General features: G+C 42.6%; 1 protein-coding gene across 2 annotated transcripts; it reads left to right on the forward strand.

The window, feature by feature from the left end:
* On the forward strand, window positions 1-26,254 carry ARMC1 (armadillo repeat containing 1). 2 transcript variants are annotated; one of them, XM_084849425.1, is made up of 7 exons: window positions 1-225; window positions 2,800-2,999; window positions 8,302-8,393; window positions 14,837-15,026; window positions 22,357-22,473; window positions 22,569-22,643; window positions 23,824-26,254. In XM_084849425.1, the coding sequence occupies exons 2-7, from the start codon at window positions 2,826-2,828 to the stop codon at window positions 24,013-24,015; spliced, it is 840 nt and encodes a 279-aa protein (XP_084705551.1). In that variant the 5' UTR covers window positions 1-225; window positions 2,800-2,825; the 3' UTR covers window positions 24,016-26,254. The 2 variants fall into 2 exon arrangements, with proteins under 2 accessions (XP_084705551.1, XP_084705552.1); XM_084849426.1 differs by having other exon boundaries at window positions 2,803-2,999.
* Window positions 26,255-27,821: the final 1,567 nt, after the last annotated feature.

Here is a 27,821-nt window from a genome sequence, read left to right on the forward strand (position 1 = left end):
AGAGAACGCCGAGGTGCTGGAGATCCGCAAGCGCCTGCTTGGCTGGGTGAATGTTATCCCCGGGGGTAGAAGGTTCTAATCCGGCTGACCTCTACGTGGGCGCTCAGCGGCGCCAAGCGCCTTCCCGCCGCACCGTCTCCTTTGGCGTGAGGGCGGCAGCGGCTACAGCAGATACGTGACCGGGGCAGGAGCACCAAAGCGCCTGTCCTTCTGCGTCCTATGAAAGTGAGAGCGGGTAATGGGCATCCCTGGACCAGGGCGTGGGGTGGAGGGGGAGACGGCGGATGGGCAATGAAGGGGTGCAGGTGGGAAGAGACCCGAGCGAGTGGCCTGGGGTGGATAAAGGCGAACCCTCTGGCATGGAAGACGTCAGTCGCGAGCTCCAAGCGATTTGAACCTCTCTCTCCTCAGCTCAGGGTTTCCAATGACTCTTTCATTTATAGGGGCCACCCTATCCATGGTGTTCCCCCAAACCTGGTGCCCTCCAGGTGAGCTGGACTGCAACTCCCGGCAGTCCAAGGCAGCATTCTGGGAATGCTGGGAGTTGCAGTCCAACACATCTGGAGGGCTCCCGGTTGGGGAAGACTGCTATGCATGTTTATCCTGAAATGAGCTCTAGTGGGGCTCATTTGATAAATGTGTTAGGACTGCAGGGTAAAGTTGCTTTCAGTTGTCTGGCCCTATTCAAAGAACTGAAGATTAGTGTTGCTGTTTTAAAGTATTGGTGAGTAGGGCTTTCAGTTGTGAATGAGTTAAGAGATCTTACTTTCTATAAGAGAGTTAAGAGATCCTACTTTCTATCACATCATCATCATGAAGAACTTCAACGAATCTATTATGTACATAGTGAATATACAAAATGTGTTCGTTACATTTTTGTATGTGCATATTTTTAACTTCCCAGTGTTTTTAAAACACATGTTTTGTGTGTGCATGGAAGTCTTGTTACGGTGTGTTTAGTCTATTGTTCCTGTTTGCGGAGTGGGCGGGGGGGGACCTATTCTGGCATGGTCTTTTTTTATTGCCAGAGATGGCATGCAGAATTTGAGAACTTTATTCTTCCACTTCTCATGCCTTACAGCTCTCTAAAGCTCCCTGTATTCAGGTGGTAAAGTCAATGTACGGTTTTGGAAATAAGATTAACTAATTTTGCACCCAAACATTTTGTCCAGTAAAGAGTGATGCATGCATGTGTGAAGCTCTTTAGGCACAGATCAGGATCCAAAGAACTACATGCCTATAGCTGCCCATCCAAGGAAACTTCTGTGCTGTTTACCACACAACGGTCCCCCATGCCCTTTTGGAAGCTATATATGAATGGGGATGTGTTGTTCAAAGAAAACAGACAAAAATCCTACTGAATGCATATAAGCCGTTATGTTCGCCTAAAACTGCATTTTGGATCATGACTTAAAACTTCACAATATTCAAAACTCAGGGCTCACTTTTTGTACTCTGGTGCATGTACGTGGATGTGAAATGCATATGATCCTCATCAAGTGTGAAGGGCAGGGCTTCTGCCACTTCTGATTTTTATTTTTTTAAAATTAGACATTTGCCTAAACCAAAAATGTCAGATGTGCTCTCTGTTAGAGTGAGTTGGGGGAACCATGCATAACTGATGGCCTGAATGTCATCATGACTTCTTGAAATAACTTTAATTAATACCTGCACTGCCAGTGTGGTGTCATTTTCACCTGAAGCTGGATTGAGTTCCCATGTTAAGTAAGAATAAGCTTAGATTTTGAGAAACGTGATTAGACAGAAAATAAGAGAAGTACCTGGTAAAGATTACTAGTGTTATTTCAGGGATATAATTATGCTCTTTAAATGTTGGAGAAAGCTGAAGTTTTAGCCAGTGTCAAATAGTCACAATCAATTTATTGCTATACCACGTTTTCAACAATATATTGTGCTCAAAGCAGTTCACAAAAACAAACAAATACAATTATTTGTATTTGTGTACAATTATAATACATCGCAATACAACTTTAACTCAATTACATTTCTTTTAAAACTTACCAAAAATTTAATTACTTTGCATAGGAAACACTAGTTCATTAGTTAAGAATAATATCAACCTTATACCCACATTAAACATATTGAAGTCTTATAGATGAGGTTGCTGGTTGAGCTGGTTGCTTTAACAGCTCAAGGACAGTGAGATATTGTGCAGAAACATTGTTTCTGACTCCAGTAATAATTTCACCCATGTAGCACTCTTGCTTGCTGTTGGGTGAAATTGGGAGTCCTTGCAAAGTACGTGGGTCAGATGACTGAATACTGCCTGCCTATATGTATCTCTGTGTTTACAAAGTGGCAGTGACTATAGATTTAGCAAACTGTTCTGTTTCTGAGTGAATGGCAAACAGACTTTTGATGTTGGTAGTAGAAGCATTGATAAGACTCACAGTGCATTTTCTAAGATTCCTTGACTTGCTCTCTGTTTTTGATGAAAGCAAACAGGTGCTTTGAAAACATTAAAATGACCATGCTTGAATTCAAATGGGGGAAAATGATTTCAACCTGTTGGTCCCCCCCCCCAGCTCTGTATTTATGAAGATTCTACTTCATTTTTTCAGTTGAATTCAGAAGAATGCAATGAAGGTAGTATCTTAAAAAATAGTTGGTTTTTCAGGATGATCAGAACAGCGTGTGCTTTTTGCACCTTTGTAGTTTAAAGATGCCTTAAAATTACATTAAAAAACCCAATACAAACAATTCAGCGATAATAGTGTGTGTTATATTAGTTTGTCCTTCATTAACACTACAGTATTATTAATAAAATTTCTTTTATAGCAGAATCTTATGTATGACAAGGAAAAATGAACACTGCGATGAGTGAGGAGCCTGATGCGTTAGCCGTAGTTAACCAGCTGAGGGATCTTGCAGCTGACCCTCTAAACAGAAGAGCAATTGTCCAGGATCAGGGTTGTCTACCAGGCCTTATTTTATTTTTGGATCATCCTAACCCTCCAGTTGTCCATTCAGCACTACTTGTAAGTATAAACCATTTCCTTATCTTGCAGCATGTTCTGTGTGTTTTGTATGCTTTGCAAGTGGGACTTTAAATTTGAGATCTTAATATTACATGATTGCTCATTGGCTGTTGAAGTCATATTGTATATTAATGTACTAATGTGTTTCCATAAAATATCTCAACAAAAACCTCAAAACAGAATATCTTAAATGAAAAGTTGAAGAAAAGGGCACCTAGGAAGAAATATTGGATTGCTAGTGCACAGATTCTTCTGCAGAGGAGATCACCCAAATGTTAGAACTCTTGAGTGCAGTAAAACATTCTCTGGTAGAACCCATGAGGCTTACTGGGGAGTTGGGGTAATGAAGCAGGTGGGAAAACCGCCAGAACTATGATGGAGGAGAACACATAGAAAGCATGACTGAACACAGCTTAGAGCTCATCTTTGTGACCTGTTCTGTGGTGGTGATGGCTGCAAAGTAATCTTACTTTTCTGCTACCATTGCATTTGCTCAGTGCCATCCAGCGGAGATGTTTGGGCTTATGAAAGACCTGTTAAACTGAGTCATCAGAAAAAGGTGAAGGAATGTTCAGAAGCCCCCTGTGGCAAGTTTGCTCATTATTTTGCAGATTAAGTCTTCTGTGGTGATTGTGGCATATCTTTCACCTGGCTTGTCCTGAGGATGTGGATGGAATCCTTTTGGCCGCCCACTTGTGTTTTGGACCCTTGCCTATCCTGGCTGGTTAAATCAGTTCAGTCTGGGCTTAGTACCTGGGTTAATGAAGTGGTGAATGCTTTATTTAGAGAGTTGTGTGGCAGTGATATTGAAGGAGGCAGTGGCCCCTATTAAAGTCATCTTTGGATCCCTCAGACGTGAACAATTTTCTTTTTTATTTATTTGATTTGATTGTACCCCACCTCTCTACCAAAAAAGGCACAATTATCATTCAGTGTTAAATATTCCTTTTGGGGGGCAAAGTATTTGAGCATTTGGGTGATACATATCCAGGGATTTCTGGATGAAGCAGATTAACTTGATCTTTTTCAGTCAGGCTTTTGGCTCAGAAACTGCTTTGGTCACCCTAGTGCATGGGTAGGCAATTTGTGGGCATGTCTGGCAGTTTGAGAAACTGTCTTGGGCACCACCACGAAATGGCTGCCGTGGGAGGTGTGGCTAGTTACAACAGACAAATAACCTGCCCCAAAGACTGAGTACCAGGCATGGGTGGGGTTTGAGTCCCAACAACACTTTTGAGCTTACCGTTCTCAGCACTGCTGGCACACGGGCAGCATTGGATGCTTCCCAATATCTTTAGACCTATCTGCATACTAGCCACTGCATATTGCATGAGTAATCCTGCATTATGCCAGCGCTGGTCTACGATTCACAAACTGTCACAGTATGTTTTGAGCAAGCTCCTTAGTCTATTTGTGTGTGATGTGATCACACATACACGCACATTTTGCTGCATGTCTATATTCTGAGAAATGCCAAACAGTCACTGTTTTCTAGTGTATGTGATGATCTAGAAGTATGTTTCATGCTTGTTCCTAAGTGACAGTGCTTTCCATAAACTAGTTTGGAAGATGCTGTTCCTGATGTTAACCCAGTGTGCATAACAAAGAGAAGACCACACTTTCCTATCCTTCCTGCTGGAAGTGCCCGGCCCACTTCCAAGGTTACTGGACAGCCACTTTTGGGCACATTTGAATTGGGTGTACATGCATAAAATCCCATGTGTGTGAGCCTGGATCACAAAATTTGATAGCTGGGTATTGATCGTATGTTCAGACCTATGTGCATCTGGATTTTAGATAACTGTACCCTATCCAGATGTTAACACCTGTGCATGTTTGGCCGTGGAGAAGAGAGAGGAATACCTTATGAGCAGGATGGTTCAATCCCACTCCATGATGTGTAGGGTGAACATTGGGGAGAGTATGCTTTTCCTACATTGGTTTGAATTGGAAAATAATGTATAGGCCTATCCAGCAGACGCATGTGACTCTGTCATTCAAATGATATTTTGACACAAATTTGGATGCTTCCTTTTAAATAACATTCAGGGCTTAAAACAAGTCCTTATCGATCTGATTCTTTTGAGAGGTGGTATGTATTTGGCATCTCTGACAGCTGCACTAGCAATCCAGTTTCAATTTCTAGGCTTCTGATTTGAACACCCCTCTGAGCCTTGAACATCCTCTGAGGCAGAAGCAAATGTAAACCAGTTAAGCTTGGTCATTTATATATAATACAAGTATTCTACATGAAGAGTAGTGACCCAGTATAGGAGGAGTGGGGAACCTGGGGGCAGAATTAATTTCGAAAACTAGTATAAACAAATTGGATGGCAATTCAGAATTACCAATAGTTAGTGCAAGTTTTCTTAGTGTGTTGGAGCTTTCAAATTCCAGTAACTGTTTTGATGAGGTTCTAAAAAACCTTTATAATGGGTAATTACCATTCAGAAAGGAAAAGAATCTAAATTTATTCAGCAATCCAACAAGTTAGCTGGTGCAAACCCTATAATATCTGACATAAAATGATATTTTCATATCTATAAATAGCATCTTATCTTTCAAGTTGGTGCAGACAGATGTAATTCTTCATAGGAAGTGCAGTGCAATCCTATACATGCTATACAGATATAAGACAGTGGGACTCACCCCTAAGTTAGTAGGTATAGGATTGCAGCCTAAGTTCTTGTGTCTTTGTTATTAATGGCTTTGTGTTAAAAATACTGATTAAGAAATAATACTTAGCAGGTATTAAGGCAACAGGCATGCTGCTTGCTCAGCTCCTAACTGTGCTGATGCATCAAAGTTAGCACAAAAACAATTGGGTAACAGATTGAATACTGGTACAGGGTCCTTTGGCATCTGGCTATTATCTAAGTGCTGCATATATAATCTTAGGCTCAGGTTAAAGTGTAATACTAAATAGAACTATGGAAAAGCTCAAATTACTATTGGGGCAACAATGTACTAAAAATATTCAAACCGTCCCCCCATTAATTTATTTTTATGTGCAAAAATACCCATCTTGTGACATATCCTGATTAAGGTGCATGCACGGACACACACATAAATATAAACACTTCATAAAAATAGAAATACTCTTTCAGTAACAAAAATGCAAATCTAATGCTTTGGTCAACATTAGATTTGCATATTTGGGCTTTTATCCAGAATATACAGTCATATTGCTTGAAGTTTTCTGCTTCCTATAACATCTTAGCCACTTGGGAGCATATTAGTGGAACTCCAGTAAGATTTGCGGTGCCAACCTACACATGTCTACTCAGAATTAAGTCCTATTAAGTTCAGTGTATTTACTCCCATGTTAGTATGTGTAGGATGGCAGTTTCAATCAGTATATTTTGCAGTACATGGCTTGCAAAATCACTGGCATTCTTAGTCAAAATACTCACTTTTTTTGCATAAGTGGGTAATGTCAAATATTTGTTGCCGTTCTCTGGCTTTCAAAGCTCGTTGCGTACACTGATCCCAGTAATTATAGCACCAGCCTTGTATGGGAACTAAGTATTATTCCCATATTGCAAGAATGGGGGCACTGGAGCTTCCTAGTGAGCTTATGGCTGAGGCAAGACTTGAATGGGCACTTTCCAGGTCATACAAGGGCACTTGGACCTTGATTGGATGATCTGTTAATTTTAATTTATATTGTAATATACTTGCTTATAGAAAGTGAGTTGAAAGGCCCAATTCTTTGAATGTAATTTTGACTCAGACCTGGTTCACACATTATGCTAAGCCACGGTGGGTTGTTGTCGTGGGTGGCTGAAGGGTGGCTTAGTGTAATGTCTGAACCTGGAGCATTTTTTCCATTGTGGATTGTTTTTCACAAACAAGCCAGCCTGAGAGCCCAAGGCGTGTAGTAGGGTTGTTTAGGGTGGCTGGTTCTCAGGGAGGCTTTTTGTGATGGCCCGGCAGTGTGATTTTATCATGGGTTGTCAGGAACAGCTAGAGAGCCACCCAGCAAGAGCAGCGAAAACCCCTGCCGCTTCTTGTGATCTTGCTAGTTCTGCCGCCATTCTCCCTCATCCCTTCTCAGTGCCCTCCTCAGGATGGATTTTTAATTCTTTTTTCCCTTAGAAATCTTGAAGAAAGGACACTGGAGAGTGTCCTGGATGTGTTCGCAATTATTTTCCCCCCATAGGAGTAAATGTCTGCTCCCAGGATATTTGCGCAATTTCCCACCACCATGCTAGCTGCCATGACATTTGCGTATGTTTAGCGATTCCACTCACTGCTCTGTAAGCATCATGTACACCTGACAGCTAGCAATGGAGACCAGTGGAGGGAAGCAATAAGCACGAAGTGGGTGGGGGGAGCCGAAAGTGGCGGGCAGTTGCAGGAGAGAAGGCGTGTTTGTGGAGGGTGTTATTACTTCAGTAGAATATGAAGCAGCCTTAAAAAAAAAAAAATGGTTCGCTAGCAAGGGAAGCGCTGAAGTGAAGGATGACATTGGCAAGGGGGGCATATTGGTATGCTTGGCTAAATAGTGGACAGGTGGTCTTACGTGCTTTCACAGGACCCCCCTCCCCAAATTGTGAATGTGTTCCAGCATTCATAAGGGGTCAGAAAATTACTTCCTTTTTGTGATCCAATGTGGGGTGGGGGGAGGAGGGAAGTTTCACTCAGGAAGCACCGAAGTGGAGGATGAAACTGAGAAGTACATTGACAAGAGGGGGATATGGCTATGCTGGGCTCAATAGTGGACAGGCTAAAAAAAAAAAATATTATTATTATTATTATTGCAGACGCATTCCTGTGTTCATAAGGGCTCAGAAACTTAGATCCCTTTGGCGATCTCATGCAGGAGGTGGGAGAGTTTCCCTCGTGAGCAGGCAACCCCAGTGGACCAATTTCAGAAAGGGTGCTGGCATAGGGAACAAGGAAATGAGGATCTCTGCTGCAAAGGCCCCTGGGATACATGCTGGCAGCAGGCTGGAGAAGTGAGAGCGGCTGAGGGAGACACAAGCCACAGCAAGCCACTGAGTAGGCGATCATCTGTCGAGAGTAATGGACAAGCCACCCATCCACTGTGGCTTATTCTTAGGGTGGCTTCACTTGATGTGTGAAATGTGCCCAGAGAATCATTACCGTTACTGGTATTTCTCCTGGCAAGTGTAAGTCTAATACATTTCAGTGCAGATAAAACTGTATCTTCTAACCATTGCATGCAATCTTTTCAAAACCTCTGAGATTTTATAGTGTACTTTTGAGAGATGTGAAAGAAAAAACGAAAAGAATAATGGAAATGAGTCTTAATCAGTCTAACCCACCTTTCTTATAGGCTCTCCGCTATTTGGCAGAATGTCGTGCCAACAGAGAGAAGATGAAAAGCGAACTGGGTATGATGCTGAGCTTACAGACCGTCATACAAAAGTGAGTAAAGTGTACTATCTGGAGTAACTGTACATAATTAATATTGTTCTGCCTTACAGTTGTTTTTAAAATAATGTACTTGGAAGTTGGTCATATCAGGAAGGTGGCTTCCTTTTGCTGGGTGAATGCATGTGAAGTGTGCAAATGAACATTAAAGTTAGAGCACAGTTTTAAAGGCAAGTGTGGTAGCAGTTGATACTAAATTCCAAATATAAGGCAAAAATGGAAAAATCACAGCAATGAAGTTACAAACTAAGTAAAGCACGTTTCGAAGTGGTACAAAAGATGAAAAAGAATATCTGAACACAACATTTGATAAAGGTTCTAGTGGCCCAGAGGCAACCTACTTACTAGAGGCAGCCAGGTAAGTGGCTAATTGCAATCCTGAAGTCCTCAAAAGAATATTCATTTTCTTGTTTTGTTGACTTATGGTCCTGATCACAGATGAGGTCCTGTTCTGTTGCGTTTTGCATAGATACATTGTGGGCTTGCAGCAGCAGCAAATTTGCATAAGCCACCATAAAGATCCTAATAGCATGATACTATGCTGTTTATGTGGGAGTCCCACTGAACTCCCAGGTAAGTGTGCATAGGATTACAATGTAAATGTTTGTGAGCAAGTAGTTGGGTTGATGTTGTGAAGCTTTTTATGTGTGGACCCTATACAATTGTGTTAGCTTATATGCAAGTAAGTAGATTCATTTTGTGTTCATCAGGAAAGTGATTCATGGGTAGTAGAGATCAATGTATATTCCCTGTCATAATCTTTAGTAGCCTTGTGATACCTATATTTGCATGCAACTTTGGAAAAAAAACACTGTGGAACTGAGATAACCAGTAGCTCTTGATACTGAGTGGCAAATTAATGAAAGCCAAATTCCAATTACCTAGCTAGGAGCACTTTTTTTCCAAGATAGTCTGCCTTTCCCAGAATGTCGTGTTGATCCAGCTGAACTAAATCCAACAGAGCTTTTTTCCAATTTATTACTTGCCTAAGATGATCAGTTCAATTAATATGTACTTAATTGCATGGGAGTCCCTTGCAGGTATGGCAAGACACACACACATTTCTGTAAACCACCCCCGTCAGTTTTAATTTCATGCAGCTTTAATTGCTTGTTGTTCCCCTTAATAATTAACTTCCAGAACTAGAAAAGTTGAAATTGACTCTGGGCTGGTTTGCATGATCACTGCAGCCCACAGTGGCTTATGTAACCCACGGTAGGTTGTGGCATGTGATGGCAGCCATTTTGAATATACAGTCCCCAGTGGGAGGTTGCCATAGTTTGTCATGTCATCCAAACCCAGGCAGCAGGGGTTGTGTAACCTATAGACTGTTGTGGGCTATTTGGGGGTTGTTTAATCCTCAAACAACTCTTGCTGCCCAGGTTCAGACAACAGGACAAACCATAGAACTCCCTCTGGGTGTTGAATATTCAAAATGTCCACCGGCTTGCACAGCAACCCACCAAGGCTTAAATAAGCCACAGGAGGTTGCGGTGCATGCCAGTGGCTTGAATAAGCCACAGTGGGCTGCAGTGATTATGCAAACCTGGTCTGTCTTTAAAACATTGCTACAAGTGAGAGAGAAGTGATATCATCCTGTAAGACAGCAGCCTGTATCCAGCTTTCCTTGCTGGCACAGAGCTCAATCTCTTACCCAAGCATATCATAACCCAGCTGTTCTTCCTGAAATTGGAGGACAATGAAACAGAGGACCCCAACAATGGGTGGTAGCAAACTCTGCTACTATTTTGGACCCACAGGTTGATGGTATGGAGGCACACTCTCTTCTTACAGTGCCAGCAAAAATACAGAGAACAACTAAGGAGCAGATAGCTCCAGTAACCAAAGGAGAATTTGAGACCACCTTCCTGGATCATATGTCCCTTTTTAAGGTTGATTTAAGTCAAAGTTCAAGTCTCTGATTTCACTGTTAAAAAGGGCAATACGTGATTTGACAGAGAGGGTGTCAGTCGTGAAGAAGTCAGCAAACCTATGCACTTGATTTTGAAGCTAGTTCTGATGATACCCTTTAAAATTTATTTATTTTATTATATTTATATCCCACCTTTCTTCCATCATGGACCTCAAGGTGGCTAAATGTGGTTCCCAGGTAGTCTCCCCTCCAAGCACTGACCAGACCCAGCCGTGCTTAGCTTCAGCAAGGTGGCTGCCTCATGTGCTTTCAGACCATGCCCTGGGACCCAAAATTGGCTGATAACCAGAAGAAATTGTAAGATAAACTGGATGATGCAGAGAACTTGAGATGCCATTGCAAATTTACATTTGAAAGGCTTCAGGAAGGGTTTTGAAGAAAATATTATAGCAATATTTATATCTTAACTGTGTCTTTTGAAATAACACTTGATGATGGATTGAAAGACCTCACAGAGCTGTCGTTTCACAGGGGATTTTGAAGAAGAAGCCTAAATATGTTCTTGCATTTTCAAAATGAGGGACTTATCTTGTGCAAAAGCCATAAAGCAAAAGGCAGTTGTATTAAAGACTTAGAATATAATGGGCACTGTATCTTGATATTCCAGAATTTTATCTACTGAAACTTTGAGGAGGAAGAAATCAATTAAATCTGTGATGGAAATGCTTAATAAGGAAGGCATTAGATTATTGGTTTCCAATGAGGGAACCACATACAGAGCTTGAACAATGAATGTCTGCTGATGTTGATAAAAATTGGACAATGACAAGGTATTAGATATACTTCAGTGTCCTGAACCAACAGAAGACTTGCTTATGGAAGAAGATTTTGTTTTGGACCAGCAAACAGTGAGACCAAAAGAACAGTGCAGGGGCAAAAACTAGGGCAGCATTTTACATCCAGACAATGAAGCACTTCAGACAAGTTTTGTAAAGGCAAGGAAGGAGACACTGCTCATCACTCGGACCATGTTTCTAGTATTATGGAGAAATGTCTTACAATCTGGCACTTGATTTGCATGTTACTAGAAGTATCATTGTTCAGCCTGTGATGTTAATAGTATGTCTGATTGCTAAGGTTCTACATCAGGATGGGCAACGGTTTTTCCCCAGAGGGCGCAGTGGTGGTGCGTATGGCTGAGGATGATGGTGGGCATATACGGTCAGGGACAGTACTTCCCCCTGCCCCCTCAGTTTAACAGACAGGTTTACTCATCAGATCGCTGCGGGGACTGAGACAGCAATTTTAGCTGCATCGGGAGTAGTGGTTAAAGCCTCCCCTTGTGGTGCCATTGGCAACGTGGGAATAGCGAGCTCTTCCGCTCCCCAGCTGAAAAATAGGTGGGGTTTAGCAGGCTGCACGGAGAGCAACCAAGGGACATGTACAGGGCGCGTGTGCACACATACCTCTTTGTTCTCTAGAGTAGTCTCCATTTGGATTGGCTCTATTGGGAGACTAGGCAGTTGCTTCATTTCTTTTGATTTAGTGTTGTACAGATTGTAAGGGAAAGAAGGGAATGGGAATATGAAAAGGGAAGGGACCAACACTTATTGTTTTAACTGGGTTAAGATATATTGTCACAATGTTAACTTTAAAAACATAACTTGACCATTCATAAGGTAGTATGAATATATCAGGGAGCAGCACTTAGGCTCCAAACTCTGTCCTCCTGAAGAATCCCTTCAGAAGGCAGTTCTCCCACTGCTGTCTCTGATCTGAGATCAGAGATAACAATGGGGTTTCCCCTGCTGGCACATGCCGCCAGGAGAACCCCTGCTGTCATCTCAGCTCGGAGATAGCAGTGGGGAGATTAGGCATAGTGGGTGTGGGGACTTACCCATGCTGGGAAAGCAGCCACTCTCCATGTGCATGGGTGAGTCCCAGTGTCTCTCATCCCTGTTGTTAACTTTGATCAGATTGGAGATAGCAGTGAGGATGAGGAGCGGTGGGCAGGGCAGGGTGCCTTCTGCTTAGCCTCACCTCCTTGCAATGGGGGAAGGAGGCAGGGCAGGTGAAGTGGCTGAGTCTCCTTTGCTCCTCCATTAGAGAAGCGAAGGGGACCCATCCCCTTTTCCTTTGCATGCCCTGCCTCCTTCCCCCCATTGCGGGAAGGAGGTGGGGCGGGCAGAGATGAGGCAGGGCAGACCTAGTCTAGGCTGGCCCAGCTTCGCTGCATGGGGTAGGGGGCTTCCCTAACCAGGAAAGCCTGCCTGGTCTCTGGTCCAAGCGCCAGGTGGAGGATTCACCCGGTGCTTAGGCCAGCGAGCAAATATTGGTCAGCTGACATCATAGGACTGGAGGAGGGCTGGGTGGGGTGTCATCTGGCCCACCCACCCAAAACTAGTTCTGCACTCCTGCTTTAAAACTAGAAGGCTAGTATGTGCCCCCTTCTCTTTCCCATTAGGTTCTAAACTCATTGATCAAGAAGGCAGGTCTGTGGTAAAGGGAACACGTTTGGATTGCGAATATATGCTCCTAATGAAGGTCAAATAGAATTTTCTAAAAAATCCTTTTTGGGGGTTATTAACTGGAACTCTTCTGTGAAATGTCTGTAGTAATAAGTGATTTAGTTCTTTAAAATCTGAGAGGGAGAAATCTTGTCAAAAACTGAAATGCAGTAGTAAAACTCCTTAACTATTTTTATAATGAAAACCAATTACGTACTTAGAGGCAGGTTATTTTTCAACCTCACATAAAGTTTCTCCAGGAGAGATTGTTTCTGTTTCACATGATTTATAAGATACTGGTGTGAGTCTGCACTACGACTGGGAACTATGGTTAGACTAGGTTCCTGTAAACAGCCTTATAAAATTTGGCCCCTGCCCTCTGATATACAGGTGTTTCAAGAAACAGATTTTGTTTGTTACATTTGCTTGTTACATTTCCTCTGAGAAGCCCAAGGCAGTTTCATGATCCTCCTCCTCTAGAAAATGCTTCTCTGACACCAAGATCATGACTTTATGAGAAAACTTTACATTCTTTGTGGACGTTTCATATATTCAGCAGTGTGCGTGTGTGTGTGTGAGAGAGAGAGAGAGAGAGAGAAATCACAAGTGTGTTATGTGGATCTTGGGAATGGAACTTTAGATTAATTACAAAATATTTTAAGAAAAGGCAACAATGCCCTCTAGTGTGTCTAATTAGAACAGAACAAAATAATTAATTTTATCTGAGGATTTAGCTCAGGTTTTGTTATATAATCAAGATTTATGGATTGGAAAGAAAATTGAAAGATGCAGTTAATAATTTGCTTACTAACAAAATGCCTTGGTTGCAAGAAAGAAATTATGGATAAAGTTATTAATATGAAGGAAATGCCTAAAATACTAAAAAAAAATCTTCCAAATTGAAAATATCCAGGAAGTGATGGGTTTCCTGGATAGTTTAATAAGCATTTGAAAAACAGCTTAAAAGCTAAAATGTTGATTGTGCTATGCCAGGGTTCCCCAAACTTTATGGCTCAGTGGGCACATTTAGAGTTTTGAGAGAGAGCCATAGGTGCTCTCACAGAGTGGGTGCCGTAGGGCTGGTCACAAAGGGTAGCATCTGGTGCATGTGTGGGCGGCCTTGCCAGCGATGGCATGTGAGGCCCTTACCACTGGTCGCTGCAGTGTAGCACTTCCTGTGCAAGACCACGCCCCTGCCAGAAATGAGCATTTCCGCTCATTTCAGCGCTTGCCCCTGGAAGCACTGTATCACAGCCATCATCGCCAGTGGACCTGGGCCACCCACAAAGGCCTGCGCTGGATGTTACCCAAAGCACCCATTTCTCAGAAGGCAAACTGGTGAGACTGAAAGAAGAGTTACTTCGCCAAGAATGTATGTACAAGGCCAAGGCGGGCTCTGAGCTCCAAAATACAGAAACACTCTTTTGAACCCAGTTTTCTGCTTCAACATTCATTTCACAAAAGGCAAATTGACAAGGCTCAAAAGCAAGCAACTTCACCAAGAAACGGCGTACAAGGCAGAGGTGAGGGTTGAGCCCAAATGCCAGTCACATATCCCCCCACCCCCCCGGTGAGCTGATGATGCTCAGAGAAGCACAAACACCCACAAGCATGATGCCATGTAAGTTTGCTTGAAGGCTTTGCTGTATCGAATGAAGGACTGTTCTATGAGAAGCTGAGTCTGTTCACTAGTAAATAATGCGAAGCCTAGTTCACTGTATGACTCCTGGTTCACTCTGGGCCCATCTCTGCTTTGGTTCATGCACAAAGTCCTGTGTGACAAGGACCTTGCCGTGGGAGTCAAAGCCTACACAGTTTCATTGTCTGACGGTAATAGTTCTGTTTATGCTGGGCCCTTAGAAGGGGCACACAGGCAAGATTTGGAAGCTATGGGTATTTGCCTGGCTTTGGTTGTCCCTAATTTCAACTAAAAGTAAAAGTGTCTTAGAGAACATAAGAGTGAGTTGATACATCAGTTAGCCTCACATGCGTAGCCTGTATTTGGAAAAAGGAAGTGTAATGCCAAATTCATAAAATCCTGTTTTGCTTTGCCTTAGGACCACGACACCAGGGGAGACAAAACTGTTAGCTTCTGAAATCTACGATATTCTTCAGTCTTCCAGTATGTCTGACATGGACAATGTAAACGAGATGAATTCTCGGCGTCGGAAAGCTCAGTTTTTCCTGGGAAGTACAAATAAACGCGCCAAAACAGTGGTCTTACACATAGATGGCCTTGATGATTCGGTAAGGAATTCATACGTATTTTTTGGTTTACAACCCTCATAGGGGTATGCAGGTATGGGAGGGCCAGCTCTTTTTATGCAAGTACATCTTAAGTTTACAGTGTAGAATGTCACGTAGTAAATATCATAAATGTAATAACTAGCATTAAGACTACATTAAGGGTGACCGTGACATGTAGAGCCGAAGTGCCAGGGGCCAAATCTGGCATTCCAGGGTTGCCCAGAGGCAGTGGAGGCTGGTGCCTCTGATGTCAGTGGGGAATGAATCTGCGCCAGGTTTCAGTCAGAACCAGTCAGAATTCTAAGGGAGCTATCCAAGATGCTGAACCCTATCCCCAAAAGAGGTTAACAGCACCTTGGCCAGCTACTTTAGAGTTCTGAGTGGTTCTGACTGGAACTTAGAGTGGATTCACCGTCCCACTGACCAGCCTCCACTGCCCAGAAGGCCATGCTCCCTGCCCCTAGCCACACCCTCTTGACGCCAACCACAGATCATTGGGGTGGTTTCTCGGCTTTTGCGTGATTGTTCCTCCGCTCTAAAAGGTTGAAATGCCTCTCTTAAGATTCAGTTACTGGGAGTAAGAACTTTAAGCTAAAATATGCTGGTATTTGGGGCACCAGCCCTTTAGCCCCATTCAGCACTGGAATGCACTCCTTTCTCCAGTGGAATTTGGCCCTCAGGCTGGAAGTGGTACTGCACTGCTGACGTAGGAATTGCTTTCAGTGGGGTGGCTCGCATCCTATGGAACTCCCTGCCTCTGGAGGTCAGGCAGAAGCCAACACTGGGTGGTTTTTGGCATCTCCTAAGAAAAGATCTTTTCCAGGAAGCCTTTCTCAGTTAACCAGCCTTGGTTTTAGTGGCACTCTGTTTTTTAAAGAATCATTTTTAATATCATGTTTCATTCTTTTTATCTTTTGCTCATTTTATCTCTTGTTCACTGCTCCAGAATCTGTTTAGATGTGGAGCGGTACACACATGTTGTAAATAAATAAATATTGATACAGAATTTTACATTCTCCCAGGAAGCTGACTTCAGAAATATTTTGTGGTATATCTGCATATTTGACTGCAGTACGTTGCCAACAACTGTATTTGACAACTTTTGTTGCCTATTTCATTCACCTCTGGGCTCAGCAGCAAGAGATGCTCTATATTGGGATTGATATATCTTTCTAGCTACCGCCAAGTCATCAAAACGTAGTCTTTCTCACCATTTTTTTCCTTTTAAAACCATGAGACATTCAGAATAATTTATCATCTTACAGCTCAGACCTAAAGAAATGTTGAATTTTCTTAGCTGGCTTTTCCTGACATCTTTTCTCATTGTCTGAGATTTCTTTGGCTATAACCATTGTGATAATGAGGTCTCGGTGGAGTCTTTATGCAATGTCAGAATAACTTCTATAAATTTATCCTCCATTCCCCTGTAGATAACACCCCAGGGCCATGTTTGCCTCTTTATGGCTGCCAAGCAGCATTTAAGATGGTTTGAGGATGTTATCCACAAGTGCCCTTAGGTCTCTGTCTTTCAGTTTTGTAGCCATTTTAAATGATCAAACCTGATCTTCTGCTGCACCGACTTACATTTTTGCCAAGTAAGCCTGTTAGAGAACCAGGTTTGTAGATATCCCATCTTCTCTAATAAAGTCAGTGGTTGTTAATCTGATGAATAATGAGCATATGCCCACCCCAACTTGACCAGTTACCTTCCCCCCTCTGTGCTTTCTTTCTTTCCCTCTCCCTTCCCCCCATACTCCTTAAGCCAAGTCTAATCAGTTCTAATGGTTTTATCTTGGTTATGTTTACTGACTTGGTAGCTCATTTGTTTGCCCATCACTGTCTCTAAAGCTCTTTTAGAAGCCAGGAAAATGCTGCCCATTTCTCTTTTGCCTGCCAATTTAAATACACATTACCACTGTAAATGGTCTATGGTCAGCACATCTTAGGGCTGCCTGTACTATCTTCTAAACAGAGCTAATGCAGATCCTTGCAATTTCACTTCTTCATGCTGAGGTGCAAGATGTTCACTTCTAGTTTTCGGTGTAGAATAGACACTCGGAGGGAGCAATCCTACTGGGATAGGCAGCCGCCTCTGAACTCAGAGGTGACCACCGTCGTCCCCTCCACACTTCAGCTGCCCTGTATTTGCAGCTAGACAGCTGATTTCGGCTGTCTAGCTGTGGGAAGGCGGAGTGGGAGAAGTGGCTGCCAGACGACACATAAGATGTGTTGTACTGGCATTTCTGCCTTCCTTGCCCCGGAATCCCCCAGGAACGCCTGGTTTTCACTTCTCCATGCTCCTCTTCCGAGCACGGAGCATGGGGCCATTCCAAGCTGCCTGTGGGGCAGTGCGGGGTGGGGCAGGGAGGTCGGTTCTCAGGGATCCAACCATGGAGCGCGGTCTCCAAGGTCAGTTCCCGGGAACCGACATATCCTATGGCCGTCTAGCTGCTGACTAGTGGCCATAGGATTGCTCCCTTAATTCAGAGGGCTTCCTTACCTGCTGATGGTGCATCAGCATACTTTTTCAGAGCAAATGTTTTGCCCTCAAAACCATCTGTGTTCCTAGGAAGGATCTATACTTGTCTTTTTGTTTGTGTGCAGGCTTTGATGGCATGTCACCACAGTCTGCAAAAAGGTAAAGGTGTCCCCAACCAGTCGTGTCCGACTCTAGGGTGTGGTGCTCATCTCCATTTCTAAGCCAAAGAGCCAGCGCTGTCCGAAGACGCTTCTGTGGTCATGTGGCCGGAAGCGGTACCTATTTATCTACTTGCAATTTCTTGCTTTCGAACTGCTAGGTTGGCAGGAGCTGGGACTGAAGACGGGAGCTCACTCCGTCACGCGGCACTCGGGTCTCGAACTGCTGTCCTGCCGACCTTCCGGTCTGCAGTTCAGCGTCTTAACCACTAAGCCACCGTGGCCCTACAGTCTGCAAAGGTGAATGCAAAACACTGTTAATCACTTCCACGTTTTGGTGCTGTCTTAAACTATAGTCAGTACTTGCAGCAATTCTGAATTTCAGAGAGATCTTTCTAACTGGGACACCTACATTCATCCATGAAATTTTACCACCTCAAAGCTTTGGGGGTATTTTTTAAAAAATTGGGATAGTAATGTTTTCTTTCCCCCCAGCTTTCTGTTCCTTTAGATTTCAAGTAGCTGAAAAACCAAAATAAGCTAATGTAGGTCCAGACCAACCCCAATCCAAAATACAAGAATAATTGAGAAGCTCTCTTTTGCATTTCACAGAAATAATAAGAACATAAGAAGAGCCATGCAGGATCAGACCAAGGGTCCATCTAGTCCAGCATTCTATTCATACAGTGGCCAACCAGCTGCCCATAGGAAACCCACAAGCAGCTGGGATGGGGAGGTCAGTTCTCAGGGATCCATGAGTACAACAGCACCCTCCTGCCCATGTTCCCTAGCAACTGGTGTACTGCTTCTGATACTAGGAATTTGTTTAACCCCTTTTAAAGCCAAATTGGTGGTCGTTACTACGTCTTGTGATAGTGAATGCAGTAGTTTGACTATGCGCTGTGTGAAGAAACACTTCCTTTTATCTGTCCTGAATCTCCCACCAGTCAGCTTCATGGGATGAGCCCGGGTTCTAGTATTATGAGAGAGGGAGAAAAATATCCCCTTATCCACATTCTCCACACCATGCAGAAGTACTCAATGGCATTTCATTTGTAAGCTAAATAATTCACAGTTTAGAGTTTTATGTATACCCAACAATGTACTTTAGTGGACACAGAAAACATTTTGTCACCACTCCTGTTTGCTCTATCCTCTACAAACCATTTTCCAGTTTTGGAAAGGTTAACAGTTTTCTGTCATAAATGCTAACTTCCAGTGCGTATTCGGGGAGGAGCCCCAGCTCAGTGGTAGAGCACATGCTTTGCACACAGAGGTTCCCAGGTTCAATCCCTGGCATCCTTAGGTTGGGCTGTGAAAAACTCCTGCCTGAAACTCTGGAGAGCTGGTACCAGTCAGTGTTGTCAGTAATGGGCTAGATAGGCCAATGGTCTGATTCACTATAAGGCAACTTTCTGTGTCCATATGTTGCTTCTGAGGCATAAACCGTGATAATTCTGGCAGCCTGATTTATGTTTTCCAGTCATGAATGTGCTGGAATCTAGTTAATTTTCCTTCCAGCTTTTCTGAATATCTAGGAAAACTGGTGGCCCTTTCTGGACAGGATGGCCTTGGTGCCAGTTATTCATGCCTAGGTACTTCCTGGCTAGATTACTGTGACATGGGACTACCTTTAAAGTTACTGTCCGGAAACTTCAATCAGTGCAACATGCTGCTGCCAGACTATTGTGTTGTGCTTGAAGATTAGATCTAATCTTCTTCCATTTGTTTTGCCCATTTGTTTCCACACTTAATGTAAAGTGCTAGTATTGGCCTTTAAATCCCTGAAACACTTAGGACCAAGTTACCTCAGAAACTGCCTATTGCCATATGAACTTGCCCAGCTTTTGAGATCAGCCTTGCTCTCTGTACTGTCCATAAGTGACATCAAATGGGGAGGCAAAAGAGACAGGACCTTCATGATGGTGATGCCATGATTATAGAGCTCCCTCCTGGGGGGGATTCACCAGGTTCCCACTCTTTCTGTATTTTGGCAGATGGTGAAGAATCTGTCTTTTAACTCATACTAGATTTTAATCAGTGACCTGCTGTTTTTATGATGTGTTTGCTCAAGTCTTAGTACCATTGCATCTTGATACTTTAAACATTGTTTGCTTTAATGGATGTATTATTTTCTTTTGTTATGTTGTAATTCCCCCCCCCCCAGCCATTTGGTTATTTTTAATGGAAGAACAGGATACAAATATTAAACTAAATTATTCAAATATAGTACTAGTATTCTGTCGGAGCAGTGTTTCTTTGAAAGCATCTATGGGCAGGATGCTAGAGGAACAAATGATGCAAGGGTGTTTGTTCAGAAGAATACTGAGGTCTTTGTAAACAAATCCTGCCATGTGCCTTTCACCTTCACTTTTCACATCCTTTCACACTTCGTTGTCCTGAAATAATAAACTTACAAGGACGTCTTAATTTGATTAATAGTCTAACTCAGCCTTCCCCAACCCGATGCCCTCCAGATGATGTGGACTTCAATTCCCATCATTCCCAGACAGCATGGCCAATGGTCAGGCATCTGCAAGTTGCAGTCCAAAATATCTGGAGGGCACTAGGTTGGGGAAGCCTGGCCTAACTTGTGGTTAAGTTGCGGAAAAGAGTCCTGGCTCAGCTCTGCTGCAATTTACAATAAACACTGGCTCAGTTCAGATGTCATACCAAATCACTGTAGTTTCCAGTTCTGGTTTTGCAAGCAAATTATGGTTTGTGCGAACTGTAGCTTGCCCAGTTTGGATTTAACGGCAAACAATAGTTTGCCAAGAGCCAGAATATATGGGATGGAATTGAAGCATGAATGGGGAGGAGAGAGTGCATGGCTCTGAAGCTAACTGAGCCACTGGCCAATGGAACAGGAAACCATGATTTTCCATGGCATTAGTCAGCCTTGGATTAGCGAGCTCCTCTGCCCTCTTTTTCAGCCAAGAGGAGGAGATCAAAAGTGGTAGCTTCTACTTTTAACCAAACCACAGTTCCCCATAGCATCCTAACTTGGTTAAATTGTAGCTTCCAAACAAGCCAAGATCTGAAACCATTTGGTTCTCTTTTGGGCAAACAAACTGTGGAAAGTAACAAATTGCCTTATACTGAGTCAGACCCTTGGTCCATCTAGCCCATCTAGGTATTGTCAGCACTGACTGGCAGCAACTCTCCAGGGTTTGAGGCGGCATTCTTTCCTAGCCATACCTGGGGAAGCTGGAGATTGAAACTGGGACCTTCGGCATGCAAAACAGGTGCTTTACCACTAGGTTATTGACCTTGCCTGAGCTACCACTGAGCTATGGACTTCTGGTTTCCAGAGTTTGAATGTGGTGGGAAATTTTACATAGCGGAAGCAAAAGCTTCTAATCTCACGGCCATGCACAGGAAAGGAAGGGGGGAGTATGTAAGCCTGAGGGACCTACAGGCTCATTCATTTGGCAGAAAACTATGGTTTTCTGCCACATCTGAGGTGGCCCAGTGTTCTGGTCCCCAACCTGAAACATGGAGAGAGGTGCGTGTGTTAGTGCAGGCTGTGAGAGACCTGTGAGTTATCTAAGACCCCAAGCAAGCAGCTGTGTTCCAAATCCACTTGGATGTATTGCTTGTATAAAGCAAGAAGGTCTAAACAAGTCTGGCTATATTGAGACACTTCTCAGTTGTCTGGCCAGTATGGTGTAGTGGTGAGAGTGTTGGACTAGGACTTGGGAGATCTGGGTTCTATCCCCACTTGGCCATGAAACTCACTGGGTGACTTTGGGCCAGTCACTGACTCTCAGCCTAACCTACTTCACAGGGTCGTTGTGAGGATAAAATGGAGAGAAGGAGGATCATGTTAGCAGCCTTGGGTTCCTTGGAGGAAAAAAGGCAGGATATACATGTAGTACTAATGATAAAAATAATGATAGTCATGATGTTGATGCTGTGTACAATTCTCAAAGGCCTGACCATAGTTAATGTGCATTAGCAGTGTACCTGTCCTTGCTCTAAGAGGCATCTTATTATTGTATGGTTGTCTTGAGAGACACTATCAATGCATGAAAAAGCATGCTGGGATAATACAGAGCAGGTGCAGCTAGAACAGGTCCGTGCAGTGTTGTTGCACAGTAGGCACTGTCACTTGCTTTAAACGTAACGTGCGCTTGTGTGCTTTTGAGCAGACCTTTTCCTTTGAAATCAGAGTGGAGTTTGTGCAGTGCAGCGATGTCCATGAGCTGCCACAGATGAGGTAGCTGAAGGGTACAACAGCTGCTTTGATGCATTCAGTCAGTATAGATGCAAGGTGTCCGATAAATAGCAACTTAAACACTAACAGCTCATCAATGAGCATTTCAGTCAGTCAGAACTTAACCACAGGGGACTGTTTAGCTGATCATACGGAGGAAAGCTTTCTTTGCTTTTCAGCACTTTCTCCTCATTATTCACAGTTGATTCCATCCTGTTTTGTCTTGAAAATGTAAGCAACAATGTTATTTTTACATTTTCTCCGTGGCTAAATTCAAAGCATCTCTCTCTCTCTCTTCCTCCCTCCCTCCCCCCCCTCTCTCAAAACAAACAAACAAAAAATCCAACAAAAAGGATGGTCATTCTGTTTTATTTTGTGCATTTTTTTAGAGTGTGCAGTCGTACACATATGTGAGTGTTAATGTCCACAATTGTTTACTTAGTGTTTGCACATAACCCACGTCTTTTTAATTTTTAGTCTCGGAGAAACCTGTGTGAAGAGGCCTTGCTGAAGATTAAAGGGGTCATCAGCTTTACATTTCAAATGGCAGTTCAAAGATGTGTAGTCCGAATCAGATCAGATTTGAAAGCAGAGGTAAGGATCTGCAATGGTTTGCTTTCATACTCATCCATATTGGATACAGACCTATTAAACTGCTTTTATTTTCTACTTTTCCCTTTTTTGCGTAGGCATTGGCAACAGCAATAGCATCAACCAAAGTTATGAAAGCCCAGCAAGTTGTGAAAAGTGAAAGTGGAGAAGAGGTGAGAGAGCTATTTAGAATTTAAAAGCAAGCAGTTAGTAATATTGGCAGTCGAAATAAAATAAAAGCAGCCCATTCACTGGGTGCAACAGTAATCCAGTGGATGCATAAATGAAGTTCCATGCAGGCAGGGAATCTTCTGATTTCTACTTTGAACTAGGGCATGGAATACCTGCATAATGGGAGCTATGTGTCTGTGTGATGGGGATCTCCCTTCATTAAAGGGAAAGCTTCTGGACATGTGGCGCTTTTCATGCCAGCTGTGTATGGAAAGCCTGTTAGAATTAAAGGCGTATCATTAATTTAGCATTGTAGAATTTTGCTTACAGATAATACAAAATAGACCAGTGCAATGAATGCATTACCTGATGCTCTGTTTGTAAGAGAGTATGCAGTCTTCTGAGTTACACTGATTATATTAAGCAGACGTTTTGGGAAAACTGCCTGATTATTACATAGGTCTCTGTGAGAGGTTGGTCCAAAATCCCTTATGCTACAGCATAGTCAAAATGATGTATCTTGTTCCAGTTGGCTGAAGGAGGTGCTCCTCAGGGGGTGAATGAAGAAGTTAAAATTGGTGAATTGTTTGGATTTTTTAGACTGTATAAAGATTTTTTTTTTTTAATCTTGAGTGTTGAGAAAACTTGTCTGAATGTTTAGTACTGCGAAACCTCTGAATATGTTTAGAACAGGGATGTGGAACTTGTTTCAACCCAAGGGCCAAATTCCATGTCAGAGACGCTTTCGTGGGCCTCATTCCAATGGTGGGTGGGGCAGAAGGCAAAAGGGTGTGGCCAAAGGAGAAAAGGGCTGGACCAAAATACAACCCCCACCAGCATATTTTAGCGTAAAGCTCCTGCTGCCAGTAGCTAACTTAGTTAGGAAAATGCTTCTCCTAACTAAGCCTTAGGAGAAGCATTTCAACCTTTTAGAATGGGGAAAAATGGCAAAAGCCAGAAAACTACCAAATGATTGATGTTCAGGGGAAAGGGGGCATGGTCTTCTGGGGGACCCCAGATAGGCCGGATTTGCCCCTTGGGCTTCCGCTTCTGTGCCCCTGATTTAGAAGATGTCTAAAACAGCAGTTGTGTTAATGAGTGATGCTCAGCTTGATAGCAAGACCAGATTTTGTAAAATAACTTTCTGAACCCTATGATGCATGGTTGCCCCATTTTAAACAGATGCTGGTTCCATTCCAAGATACCTCTGTAGAAGTGGAACAGAATATCGACCTCCCTGAGTATTTGCCTGAAGATGAAAGCCCTTCAAAGGAGCAAGACAGAGCAGTGTCCCGGGTTGGGTCACACCCAGAAGGTGCAGCCAGTTGGCTGAGTACGGCTGCAAACTTTCTCTCCAGATCCTTCTATTGGTGACTGTGAGTCGAGGCTAAAGGACTGTGTGAACCAACAGGGGGCCAGTTTTCCATTGGTGTGGTGAACTGCCATATGCATTTTGCAATAAGTTATCGCAACAGATTTTTAGACTACACAAAACATGCTGTGTTTTACCTTTTATTGGACATCTGGCCTTTCAGGCCAGTCAGAAGGATGGAGGCCTCACATCAAGGTTTGTTCATTCCCTTGCCCTCCACCCCTGTTCTCATATATTTTATTGCCTCACTTTTTAATATGGGTCCATGGTCAACCAAATGTTTTTGAGTGTATAAAGCGTTACATTAAAATTCATGATAAACACACAGAGCCCATTCAGCACAAATCTCAGGATATCTGTGCAAGGAAATTATTAGCCTAAATTTTGCATAGATCAAGATGCCTTTTTTTTGCCTTATTTCAGATTATATATTTCCTCTGTAAGGTCACTTCAGAGAGAAAAACCTGATTGATTTGCCATTTATCTTACTTTTTTTTCGACTTTGTTCAGAGTCAGCGTGTCCACATTCTTCTTGTTGCATTGCAAGGGGGAATGCTTCAAACTTGAATTTTATCGCCCTTAACATGTTGTGTATGTTAAACTGTCAGCTCTTAACCACTCTCAATCTGGACTTTAGTAATAAGAACTTAAGACAAAAATATGCATGTGTATTTATACAGTAAATAATCTGCCATAAGAAAATGCTTGTAATGATGGCTATGACTTTCTAAATCTGATCAGAAACCACTGATTGCAATTTAGGTTGGTGAAGAAGCTCTGGTTCCAAAAGTTGCAATCTGCTCCGGCAATACCTTGTTGCAGATTTTGTCTGTGGTAGAAAGTGTGGTGATGGCCTTATTCAAAAATTATTTCCATTCAGTAATGAGTGCTGAGCATTGCAGAGGGGGCAGGGGGAATAGAATTCCTAATATGCCATAGTGCCACTGCCCTACACTTTAAACTTTTGTTGCTTGGCAGAAATCATATATTATCCCTGTTGCCTTGGGTGGGGTGGTTTTATATTCCACCTTTATGTCCTGTAGCAGCGGGCATGAGATCTGAAGCAATGTGGAGGCTGGTTGTGGAGCCAGCAAAAGCCAGCATGTGCCTGATGTCCAGGGAGGGGTATCTTGGAAAAGACGAAACAGGTCCCCAGAAGTGCACTAGCTGAGTTTGATGACCAACAAACCAAAGCTGGACAGTTGGTTTCACCTTGTTGTAATGCAGACAGTTTAAAAGTTCAACTGTGCCTGGTTCATTGCATCTTGCCTCTGCTCAGCTTTCAGAAAGGATAATACAGTTGTGAAGTTTCAGCAGACAAAATCGGGAGTGTAGCAATTAGCTTATTGAAAGCTGGGCTGATATTTTTTTCTGTCTCGGTGTGTTAGGACAACTCCAGTGCTGCTGCCTTGCTTCCCAGGAATATAGCTGAGAAACTGCAGTGCTACTCTAAGGGTGCAATCCAATACGTGTTTCAGCAGAAAAAAGTTCTGCAATTCTCAGCATGGTGGGAGTTGTAGGACTTTTTTCCTGTCAAAACATGCATGGGATTGCACCCTAAATCTGATTCTGCTGTGCTTTTTGTGGTGCGAGCCACACAAATATCAACTCCATTAGTGATTTGAATGTACTGAGGCAAAGCTTTGCCCTTTGAAAGGTCTTGTCTCTGTGTCTTGTACAAAAGCAACAATTAAGTAGCAACAAGAGATTGTTTTCATTAAAATGACAATGTGCAGGGGAGAGGGAAATGTAAAATACCAACAATAAGTCAAAGTTCACTTCAATTCAGTGTCCTTTGGAGCTAAAGAGATTACTTTCAGATAAGATTATTTTTGTTTCTAGTTTTTAAACGTATGTAGTTTATTTGGTTGAAGTTTACATGCACAGAATACAAGCTTTCTAAGGCATGTATTGTGTTAAATATGTATTACTAAGCATATTGCTGTCTAGAATGTTACAATACCAAATGTGTTTGCAAAGCCCTCCGTTGTATAGCCATGGATGTAACGTTTACTTTTTCTTTTAACATCTCTCTCTCTCTGCATTTTGCATTGCCACACACCCATTGCACTACATGACACACCCCTTTGGATATTACTGGTTCAGTACAAGTAGATATTAAAACTTGCGTATTCAGTTTGTAGGTATGCTCTTCTTTTTGGTCAGTATTTGCAGCTCTCCCAGTTGAAGTATCTGTAATAGAGCTTTTGAAATACTGTAAAATAAAAGTGTAATATAATGAACTAGTGTTCTTCTGGTTTTATAAGGGGTTTCCCAGGGTATTTGTCTTTGAAGTGTGTGCTTTTTGCTTTTGGAATTCATACAGCTCAACATAGTGTCCTGATCATAATTGGAGGAGTAGGGGTTTTCATGACTGCAGTTGCGCCATGGGCCACATAAGTAGCCTATATATTGAAATCTGGTCACTTCTATAGATATGAGGAAGTGTTGTTTTTCATGGAAGCAAAATTCAGGCTGTCATGGCCATGGACACAAACTTCAAAATGTGCTGCTTGTTAGCAGAAACTGAGTGTATGGATTCTAGTCTACTGCAGATGAGACTTGATTCGGTTCTTTGCTACTATTATCCCATAGCTCTAGCCCATTGACTCCTTGCCTGTCTGCAGTACTGATGTATCATACTTGGCATACAATATTGTCTACTTTCTTGTTTTTCCAAGAACTAGTCTTCTCCAGTTATTTGCTTAAATGTATGTTTGTACCGTATTTTAGTAGCTCTAGATCTCTGTGTGTCCAAGACTGAATCATTCCTCTAAGCCTCCCTCTCCTTGTATACCCTTTTTATCTATGGACAACTTTACCATCCACCCTCTTGGACAGGCATGAAGTCTTGGTTTTATCTCTGACTCATCTCTCTCCTTTGCTTCCCATGTTGAGTCTTATCATCGACTCAGGTTTCTTTTTCCTTTACAGTATTGCTTAAATGCAGCCTTTCCTCTCCATGGCTTCAGCAAAATCTCAGGTTCATACTCTGGTCATCTTTCTCATGTTGACTCCTACAATGGCCTCCTCTCTCACCTGTTGTTGTACCTTATCCAATGGATGGAAGCTTTCTTCTCAATGCAAGCAGCTTTGGAGGAGTGATTTTCATCTGGACTACAGCAGGGGAAGAAAAGGTTAAACTTCCCCTCCCTCCCTAATGTGATCCCAATGTATTGTCTGCCCCATCTCCTCTGGCAGCTGCAATTTTGCATTTTTAGACACCATCTATATTAAATGCAAAGATGAATTTAATAGCATGTCTAGTTCTGGCTCTCTGATTGCAAACTCCTCAGGGCAGGGAACAGTTCTCATGTACTTTGAAAGATGCCATGCACATTGATAACTCTGTATAAATAGTACTCCTAAAGCCTCCCAGAGGAAAGCTTACATCGCACACACTGCTGCCCTTATTATAGAAATGTCTAACAGTTCCTATAGTGGAGTATTTACCTTGTCAGCTACGTTGCAGAAGCAAGCCATGATCCGGCTTGGTTTCTTTGCTTGCACAGATAAAGGCCCATCATAATGCACTGAACAGTACGTTGGATGGCATTTTTTCCTTACTTTAAAAGAGGGGTTTAGCTGGATCCTTAACTATTTGGTAATGGAAAAACTGACATGGTTTTCACTCATCATAATTCCAGAGTGATTAGTCGTGTTTCTAAAAAAAGCCCCAAACAAAAACACTGCACTATGATAGAGGAAGAACAGATAAAATGTTTATGCAGGTTGTTTTTGTTTTTTTTGTCAAGTTGCAGTTAGGACTTTTGATTTAAAGATTAATTTGAACTAAGGATATGTGCTG

The sequence above is a fragment of the Heloderma suspectum genome, chromosome 4, assembly GCF_057233095.1.
Source record: "Heloderma suspectum isolate Gila_16-S chromosome 4, 16-S_ref, whole genome shotgun sequence".
NCBI classification, from domain to species: domain Eukaryota; kingdom Metazoa; phylum Chordata; class Lepidosauria; order Squamata; family Helodermatidae; genus Heloderma; species Heloderma suspectum.